Source organism: Atta colombica, unplaced genomic scaffold, assembly GCF_001594045.1.
Source record: "Atta colombica isolate Treedump-2 unplaced genomic scaffold, Acol1.0 scaffold38, whole genome shotgun sequence".
NCBI classification, from domain to species: domain Eukaryota; kingdom Metazoa; phylum Arthropoda; class Insecta; order Hymenoptera; family Formicidae; genus Atta; species Atta colombica.
Window position 1 is genome coordinate 4,877,150 of NW_017259490.1, and position 11,187 is coordinate 4,888,336.

Consider the following 11,187-nt stretch of genomic DNA (forward strand, 5'->3'; position numbering starts at 1 on the left):
ATTAGCGATAGTTAATAAATCTTCAATATAATACCGATAATGCGATACATGTTACGATATATTACGCTACACACTGAAACACATTGTTTCCTCTATTAATTCCACATTATATATTATATGATAAATTTTGAGTGTGAGTATAATGTGTGCTCATTATCACGAATATACCATAATGAAAACATGTCGATAATATGTGCGTTACACCGCGATCTATAATTATTGTCCGTGAGCGCGTTGCATTGCTGATGAGAGATAAATATGTCACGGTGGAACCCGTTACGGAGCTGCCGCAAGAAAAGCATTAGATTTCATCAGACATAAGGATAAGATTTGTATATTTTTAGTACTTTACTGTAAATCCACGTCAAAATAATGTAAGAATTCATCAGTATCTTATCTAAATAATTATACATAATTTCATTTAATTTATCCGGTTCGTATAACTGGTTTATTTGTAAAAATTTGGGGCTTGTCAAATTACTTCGGTATCGATAACGACACGCGCATGGCTACTCAATTATTGAATTTAAGATAATCTTAATCTCACTTTCAGTGTCCAAGATTAAAAAAAAAAGATCGACATATAAACGATTCTTTGATCGCCTTTGATTAGCATACGCGATTCGATCTATCGATCTAGAGCGTCCGTGAAGAGTAGGTATATATTAAATAAATACCTTCCCACTATGTACTACATCCACACACTATCTCTGTATATAGATCTCTGTATATAGATATAAAAAGCGGATGAATAACACTTACCTATCCAGAGAGACCGCAACCAGGCTGTAGACGGAGGCTGCCACGGAGACGCCCTGTATATAAGCAACCGCTTTGCACATGAACCATCCCAGGATCCACGCTGAAACACAAGTCCGTAATTTATTGTATCCGTACAAGTCCGTAATTTCGAGTATCGCTCTTGGAACTTCGGACGGCCGCCGAAGGGCTTTTTAGAGACTACTGTGGGAGCGGCCGACTTACGAAGGCCGAATATACTCAGAGTAAAAGCGAGGAACGCTAAGTCTAAGGATACTTGCCGAAGATACTAATTGTATCGTATTACAAACGCGAATAATTATAAAAATCACAAATTTGTTTAAGGATGTATATAAAAGTATTCTTTAATAAAATGAAAAAGTTCGAAATTTTTCTAAATTGTATTTGAAATATAAAAAGTTTGGCGGTAACTTAGAATCTGGATAAAAAATTATTTCAATTAGAAGTAGACATGTTTAAAAAATAATTAAGATGGAATGAGAGAATTTAAACTATAAAATTGTATTGTTAAATATAAAGTTAAATACCTTTAACTTTATTGTCAATTAATTATTTCATATATATAACATTAATTTTTTACAGAAAATATAAAGTTTACAATTTGAGTCACTTTTTACTAAGACTATTAGATTCGATGCATTCCAAATTTTTGTACAATATACAATCTTACGTACATAGCTAGCTTTCGGAAAAATTGATCGTTTCAAGAAGCGGGAATTCTATTCGCAATTTTCAACTAATTATACGAACTAATTAACGGAAGTTTGCGGGTCACTGAGTGTATCCTATATTATAATAGTTTGAAGTGAGTTTAAATGGATTATTTGAGGACAAGGATGTCGTGATGGCACAAATAATAGAATAGAGACAAAAAATAATACTTATATTTAAAATTAATTAGTACATGCTTGTGCTGTGTCAACGTATTTTAATGTCATTAGCGTGAGAAAAATTACGCTGCTTTATTCCTATTACAAATAAAATAAATAAATAAATAAAATTATTTTCTAAAAATCTCGTTATTTTTGAACGAAATAATATCTGAATAATAGTATCATTGTGTGGTAGTTACAACATTATAAATCCGAGTGACCTATTTTTTAGAAAAAAGCCAGCGTGTATCAATTTTATTACCCGTCACTTTTCTATACGCGTGCAACGACTATTATATTCTCTTTCGAGAAGAAAATAATTAATCCCGTACACGAAAATGAAGGAAACTCAAAACAAGAGAATTTTCATCAAGAGAGACAAAGAGGGAAAATTTTCAGAGCCATCCATCATTGTCTGCGATTGATGATACGATAAATAATTATCTCACATAATACAATATTGAAAGCATTTGGTAGTATAATATGATCGACGGGAAAGTTTATCGCGTTCTCAGAATAATAGGACTACGCAGTATGGAGCGAGAGAGGAGTCGATAGACCCATCAAAGAAAAGGTCGTTCATAAATATCGAGCATGTAACATCGCATCAAGAAATGCGAAGTGTAAATAAGGGTTATTCTCGATTTCCACGACTGACTCCATTCCAATCTCTTTGTGATCGCTAGTCGATGGTATGCTTGCGATCGGATTTCGCGCTACTGTGGTTTCGAACAATCGTGTCATAAATTCTAACAATTATGAAATAGAGCTGAACGAAACGAGACGATTCATGCTCTCGTCAACTCTCATGATGCATGATGCACGACGCTACAAATAATAAATAGCAACGTACAATCGTCGCGGACGAAAATTGCAGCGGTAGAGTTTTAGTTTAATATTAAGTTAGCAATGCCACGAGTATCTTCTAAATGGCATGATACAGAATTATGTTTTGTAGCACAAAATGAACACTAAATAGTTCAATAGGTTTTTTTCAATTTTGCTTATTTGGTCCTGCTTGCTTAACAAAAGTGGAGTATAGGAGATGTGTTATTCAGAGGATGTCGAAACGCTTGTTTATCGAATTCGTTCGATGTTCCGCTTGCTCTAATCGTACGACGACACGTTCGGACTAATACAATCCGGCCATAGAGTATTGTGCACGAAGTGAATGGTGTACGTACGAGGTCGCATAGAAGGGAACCTCCCGTGCAGATCGCGGTCGTTAAGCCGATAATTATTTATTCCGTATTCGAATACGTAATTTCTCGATAAAGCAAGTCCGACTATCGCATTGCATTAATATGCATCCACTCGCGAGAGATAATAGACAATACGAATTGCACGGGGGAAAGAATGTTCCCGCTCGCGGGAAACAGTCATCGGTAATTTCTGTAAATTAAACTTCATTCATTTTAATTAATATCAAATAAACTTCAACGAGAGATTTTCATTTGATGCCTAGACGATTAGACTGATGTTTATAGTCGGTTCTTATATTTCAAGACAGTCTTATGTAAAAACTTAAAATGCTAATACAGCTTTGTTACGACTGATTTATAATCTTAAAATTGTACACAATCCTGCTGATCTGCTTATATTATGCGATTATATCATTTAAGTCAACATAATTTTCAATCATAAAATAAATTTTCAATCAGAAAAAAGTTTTTTTAAGTTCTAAAAGATAAACAATAAAAGATTTTTACAGAAAAAAATCTTATATTGATAGATCTTATATTAATTGGCAAAGATTTCAAATGAAAAAAACGTTTCTAAGTAAAATATTAATAAAAAAGTGAATTACATTTTGGATCAAGTAGATCAGAGCCAGCAGGATTAAAACGAATCAAATATAAAAATTAACTATAAATACCAGTCATGTTAACTTTTATAAAATTACAAAAGAGAACATCCGGATATATGTAAAAAATAAATTTTTTTCTTCATGCATATTCATCGTTTAATTGAAGATTCTACATTCTATTCCATAGAAGTAATTAACTCTCGAACATAAAATGCTTTTTTCATAATATTGAATCAAATGTAATATCGCAGATCCCAAAGACTCGTGAAGTAAGACACATGAAAGTTTAAATAAAATTATTACGCATATAGCTTCTCAAGTAAAAAGATAATGATAGACTGCAGCACTGCAACAAAATTAAAGAGACCTCGAAAAGTTCAGATTCAATTCGGCAATTCGATTCTCGGATCTCAAGCTCAAAAATTCACTTTCATCGAATACAGTTTCGTTTCATTCGCCTAGTCTTGATTTAAGTTGTAACTTTCGGCTATATAATTTTAGCGAAGGACTTTCGTACGGTGTTAGTTTTAGAACTTCGACGAAAATATCGTGGTCATTGTCGCGCTAATATGTACGCGCGTCACGGATGACGGAAGTTAGATTTCGCGTCGCAAGAAAACTTTCGCAAAATCCACTTTTTCATGAGGAAGCCCTCTTATTCGGACACTCCAACCGGCGGCTTCCGATGGGACATTCAAAAAGTTTTTCGCTGAATAACTCGCGATCGTATATACGTGACTTGCGCCGGAACTTGTACGGAATTTTCAAACCATTTCAAAATGAATGTGTGAGAGTGAACCGATTTGAGATAAAATCAATGTCTTTGTTTCTTTAGCTTTAGAACTTATCGCTCCAGTCTTTTACCATCAGGAAAAGTTTTTCGCTGACAAAAAGGTAGCGGACAACATATATAACTTCGGGATACTAAAGTTCGTTAGGATGGCTGATACGTCGCGTCGACGTAAATAACTTATGACGAGATGGAAAAAATAGCCTCGTACTACATAAAGCCATTTATTGGTCGTCCGTAGGTATGTAATTACATAATCGTCCCGCGGCTTAGTATTTTCCCTTCTGTTCCACGGCGAAAGAAATGTCGATTGCGCCACTTTACAAAGGCTAACGCACGTAGAACCAGTTTCATAACTCTAATGCAACATGCAATAACGATTGATAATAGTGATAAACGCTCGGCCACCACTTCGTGGAAAGCGATTCGAGCATGTGTATTATTTTTATTTATACTTTTTCGTAGCGGGACATTTCTCAATAAAGAGACAAGGCTACTGATAAGGCTTACCAATAATGCGACCATTTACTATTTTTTCGTTATTTAAATTAATGCTTGGTCATGTATTCGGCGAACTTGAAAATCTGATAACTGTTATTGATCAATTGTAACCAAGTATCTCATTAGTTCAGGCTTTCACTTTTCTATTCATCTAGCCGTTAATAATATGTAATTTTTGTTTCAAAGCTGTCATTTATGTTAGCTGTCATTTATGTTTTATGGTAATTAATAATTAATCATGGATATTATGTCAGAATGAAAATTGAGGCAATAACTGGAAAATAGCCTTGGCCTTTTCATTAGAGCCTTTTTGTCAAAATGTTTCATTTCATTGACTCGATGGAGTTACATGTCAAATTTTTTTACAAAATTCATATCTTTAATACAAGGAATGTACACGTGACACTGTTTGAAGTAGCAAACAGAAACGTTTGAAAAGTGAATGTGATTGCCTTTTGAACTAACGTCGAATAATAGAACTATTGTTAATAAAATAAGGACAATTCTCGTAACTCGACTTTTATCGAACTCACAATTTCGAACAATTCCTATCAAGTTCGCCCATCAAATTCGTAACTTAACGGAATATCTCCTATCAACTTTTTTAGTATACTTTTCTTTGCAAGTGAAACCCTTTTTATGGCTATCGTCTCAATTGAAGTCTATTGCGCGGAAAAACGATCGCATGTGATGGAAGTTAAGTTAATCTCAGAAACACACAATGTCATGCATTAACAATCCTTTTTCCACTGTGGCCTTCGCCAATAAAAGAGAAAAAAAATCATCGCTTTTAATTGTCCACTATGGAAACAAGGTCCGATTAATCGACCGGTAGTAGCAAATTATCCCAAAGTCACGTTCACGATTTTAAATGTCAAATTTTTACAATCACGCCGTCTGCGTGTGTATATTATGTATCATATACGTATAGATGCAATATACACATACAATACCGTCTCTGCATATTACTTTCACTGTCTACGCTCGATTGGATAAGCTGCTAACCAGATATAATCTATATATGCACCGTCGGCGTGACTATGACCCCACGATCCACACTACATCACATAAGTACAGTGCACTATTCACTTACAATTAATGAGAATGGAAAGAAATATTCTACGGTTTTTGTAGCTTTTTAGCAGACTCAGAAGTGTAGCGTTACCGTAACACGATTCAATTATAGGGACGAGACAGTTAAATGGCAAGAGCCACATTGAGTATCGATTAACTAAAAATGAATTACAGCTCTTTCGGACGCTTCCCGAATGCGCCCGCATCTCATTGATTCGATTATTGTACAAAGGACATGTATTATAAAAAGGATTTTTAGCGTAAATAAGATAATGTTTCTATTGAGATATATGAAATTTTCCTATTGATTTTTTTAAGAGTGCGTTAAAATCTTTAATAACCATATTGAAGATATATATCACGACTGTAAATGAAGATGTCAACTTAATACTTTTTATCAACTCGCCGATGGAATTTACTTCACGGTTTTTAGATTGGAGTCGAGCCAACTTAGGTTAAGGGCCAGATCGTAGATTAAGTTAAGATCAGGGTCATCAAAAAGTCCTTTAGGATCTTTCTTCTTTATCAAGAAGAAGTTATTAAATTTGGGACTCATTGAAAGTGGTTTATTAAAAACATAAAAGTTCAAACAACATCTGAAAAAGTAAGAAACTCTCTTAAATATCTTTATAATGTTTTAATATCTCCGAGCAAAAACTGTATTTTAATTTATGGCATAAGACATAGTAACGCTACTTTCTTTTTAACGAAACCAACAATGATTATCATAAATAAATGATTTTTACATTTTTTTATATCTAAGTTAATCAGAATCAGAATTCTTAAAAATTTTCTACGATTTTCTTTATTAAAAGAAGACACAATTTTCTTTAATTAAAAAATTATGTTTTTTTTTCTTTATAGGAATATTAAATAGAACATTTTTACATATATGTTTATTTAAATTAGATTTTCAAAATACTTTTTTCTACAGTAAAACAATTCAATGACCAAATATACGAACAATACAAGATGTTTTATTAAAATCTTAAAATTAATTTAATATATTATTAAAAAGAATATAACAATAGACGTTTCGACTTACAGAGTTTTCCTCAATATAATAAAATAAAATCTATCTATTTCGCTTAACAATATTACAAATCGAGAATAATTTTTTCATGTCAATTGATGATTATTGATAGTAAATGGTTTTAATTGTGGACATCGATTTAAGAATTGACTTGGTTCACCATCAATAATCATCAATTGACATGAAAAAATTATTCTCGATTTGCAATATTATTAAGCGAAATAGATAAGTTTATTTTATTATATTGAGGAAAACTCTGTGAGTCGAAACGTTTATTGTTATTCTTTTTAATGGTATGTTAAATTTTTAAGATTTTAATAAAACATCTTGCATTGCTCGTATATTTAATTGATATTTAAATTGTTTTGTTGTGCAAACTACGAGCGTTATTTATTTATATCATACTTTTTTCTATTTATGACACAACAAAACATTTCTAAGATACAATTGACGTTAGAATGAGACAATTATTCGGGCAATCTCTATAAATTTACTTCTTCTATAAATTAAAAATAATAATAATAGTTACATAAATTAAATTTACTATAAGTATATAGTTTACTATAAGTATATAGATTCGGCAAAAGAATGACACTACTAATTTTAATATATTCAAGTTAATCAATGCCGAACTACGTTTAACGAAATAATTACATGAGGCTCCCATAATACTATATAATACCTCGTCGGTCGCGAGACTGTACGAAGAAATAATCATGAAGTCCATGATGTTGCCATAAAGCGCCGAAGACGAGAGCTCGTCGTATAGGCTCGGACACGCGCTGACAGTGCCCTGGACTGCAATATGTTCTCGGACAGATTGGGATCCTTCCTATCGAGTAGGAAATAAGAGAAAAAGTACAGGTGCGATGTCGCGTGATGAATCAGCGTTGACGTCCGCACAATTTCCCATTGTGCGAATTTCGCAGTTTCGCTTCTGCGGTATCGTTCCCAATGCCGACTATTTGTTTTTCACATTTCGTTTTGAATTGCGTGAAAACGCATTGCCTGAAAACGGTATCCGAATCACGACATAATTATCGACTTACGCATACGCAAGATATCACACTTTGTGAAATGTGATTTTAATAATTCAGCGGTGATATCATTCAGATAACTGAAATTGGCTAAAAATATACTATCGAAAATAAAGAATCACTTGTAGACTTATTTTAAGAACTACAAAATACAAAAATACATACTTGAATACGTTTTGTACGTTTAATAATACTGTTTTGAGTAATTAACCTATTAGTCACGGTCCTCATTTATAAACAAATGATATTTTAATTTTTATATCGTTAATTGTAATACCATTAATTGTTTTTTACATTAAAAATTAAAAATCTGTTCTCTATTTTTTGAAGTGAAATCTCACTCTCTAAAGAGTAAAAATCGAGTTTTGGAAAAGAGTGACTCAATCTTTAAGAGAGATTCATTCTTAGGAGTAACATTTACTCTAAAAGTTTTAGAAAGTAGATTATTAATGGATTAATAATATAAATGACCCTGTGTTATTATTATACCATATTGTTACTATAAGTTACTGATCTTGTTTTACATGTAATCTATCTTTGTCTCACTTGAAATTCTCTGAGGTACTCGAAACAATGTAAATATAGATCCATATTTCCTCCAAAACTCATCCGTCTTGTAACGAAATAGTATATACCATGAATCTCAAATTTATGATGTTTTCTGTGTTGTTAAATGCAATCTCGCTTGTCAATGTTACGGCACCTATAATTTGTAAAGTGTCGAACTGTGGACTTACAGAGTTATGGAAACGCAGTGCTTCGATTCTTTTTAATATCCGGACTCGAAAGGAAAGGAATGCTTGGATGAAAGAGGGCGAGAAAACTTATCGTATACTTCGTGATGTACGTACGTGAGACCTCGCCGAAGGGGATAAAACGAGGATGGAAGGATTGAAATTTTCGCAGCTTGGAGCATAGTCGGCGGGATTTCCCTTTCGCGTTCGTCATCGTCAAATATACATAGTCGGATCTCTCCGGCGGAAGTGCATTGCAATAAGACCCTGTACACCGAGTGCGGATGATAACATCTTGAATTTTATCATTCGCGAGAGACATTTCAGTTGCTTGTAAAAGTTCCACGTCGTGGAAATTCCACATGTACTCACACTAGCGCTTAAATATACCTAACAATTCTTCTCGGGAGACTCTATAAAGGCTACGCATGCAGCTATAAAGAGATTATTGTTAAAAGAATAATGTCCCGGTTGTATTATTAATTCCGCGCGTTTCGCTCCGTTGCGACTCAGTCGATTCAAATGAGATTTGATGCATCTTGTAATGTAAAGAGACGTATTATGCGAAATTACGATGCAGAAATTTGACTGCGGCCGCTATCAAGTGACGTGATATAAACTCATTATACATTCCTCGATTTAACATTTTTGTAAGATATCAAAATTTTTAAAGAAAGATAAAAGGAAAGAAAAAAAATACGGAAGTCAAAATTCCATGCTGGTAACTTTTATATAACAATGATGTACGTTATTAAATTTTTATTCTATGCTGTATGAGCAATGAAAGGCATTCCGGTATTTTTAAGAAAATGTTGTCAAGCGACGAAACGTAACAGTTTTTTCATTTCCTTTCTTAGTTCATGAATAATCATAAAGAAGTTTCATCATATTGCTCAACGTCATGATTATTCATATAGACTAAGAGAAAGATAATAGGTAACAGATGTAGTGTGTCTGAAACTCTCTAGTTTAATGACATATTTCAAATCTGAAACTAAATATGATTTTTTTATATGAAGCTACAAAAAGAGCAATAAACCCAAGATTTCATTGTGTTCAAAATATTTCATGTATTTTATGAATGTTCAGAAAAAAAACTGCTGCAATGTATATTATTTAAAATTATAATATTTGGAAATTAATATTTAGAGATGAAGAATAATTGTGTATAATTAATATTTTTTCTGTTTTTTATTCAAGATGTACACTTTCTAGAGAAATTGCTGATGTATCTTTGAGCATGTGCCTGGGTACCATGTTAGTTGCGATGATAATTGATCTTCGTAACGTCAGTGAAGTAGAAGGAATTTCAATCGAAAAGTCATGACCCCGTAACCAAACGATATCGGAATGTCCTCTATCTCTTCGAAGATTGCTATTTTCAAAAGAAAATTCATAGAAATTGATCGCGCGGCGATGAACTTTCGGCCAGTGAGGTTCTTATTCTTTTTTTTATTTTAAAACAGATTTCTGGCGTTAGAGTGTACTTACAATAAGAAAATAAAAATAAATAAGTCACGTCGCGTGACGATTGTGAATTTTCAGGTCGATGGTAACTTAACTGAACATGCGCGCGCACGCGACTTTGTTTTCGTGTATCACGATAATATCAGCGTGTTCCAAGATATAGAACCGTGCTATTGTATTATTAGTTTAAATCACATGTGTCACCGGTGGACATAGAACGACGGCTATTATCAAAATTGTAGAAGTAAAAGATAATGAAATTATACTTTTAACGAGAATTTATATTGGTTATTTTGCATTTGCTACATTAAATTCGCTACAAACTTTTTTTGTGTTTCAGCGTTATTTCTACATTCAACGATCGCAGAAAGCATGTAATATACAATTTTATTGAAGATATAATATGTTTTGCAACCACTATATTGGATTTTTTTCATTTTGAATTTTTGTTTTTATATTTTTTTACAAAAAATTTTTTTAAATTCTTGGAATTCTTTTTTTAAAAAAAATCGATCGTGAAAAGATTAAGCAATTACATTACACTAGTTATGTTGTTACAACATAACTTTCTTGAATCAGTATTTTTCACGTAACGAAATTCGTTAAAAAAAAATATAAAGATCAGATGCGGAAAAGGTAGAATGAATAAAGACCAAGGCAATAACTTATTCGTTAAATCCATCTCTTTTAAATTTCATTAACCAGATTGTTATAGAAAAGAGAGGGAAGAAATAGTCGAAAATTATAGCTAACAAGATAATGAACCTCTAATAAATCCGAGGTCTAATATACTTCATTTCCAACACAGCTATACCATGAGCTTTCTTTTAATAAAAGTTCCTCTTAATGAAACATCGGATTCACGTTTTTTTTCTCAACACTCATGATGTAACGTATTCCGTATCTTGTCTCTGCCAAGTAACGCTTAATAGTGGATTCTTTAAAAAATTTAACCGACTTTTTTCTCAACGGAAATGACAAGAAAAGGCGCTTTAATAAAATTTTCTTTAACATTACATTCATAATTACAAGTCTTGAATTAATTCTATTATGAAATAATATTTATTTCTAATTAATTTAAAAATATAATTA

General features: G+C 32.4%; 1 protein-coding gene across 1 annotated transcript in view; it reads right to left on the reverse strand.

Moving 5' to 3' along the window:
* Window positions 1–11,187, reverse strand: part of LOC108691036 (neuropeptide SIFamide receptor-like) — a 43,097-nt gene that overhangs the window by 13,875 nt on the left and 18,035 nt on the right. The window contains exon 2 of the mRNA XM_018198658.1: window positions 763–862. Within this exon, the coding sequence (XP_018054147.1) occupies window positions 763–862 (100 nt within the window). The remainder of the gene's footprint in view (window positions 1–762; window positions 863–11,187) is intronic.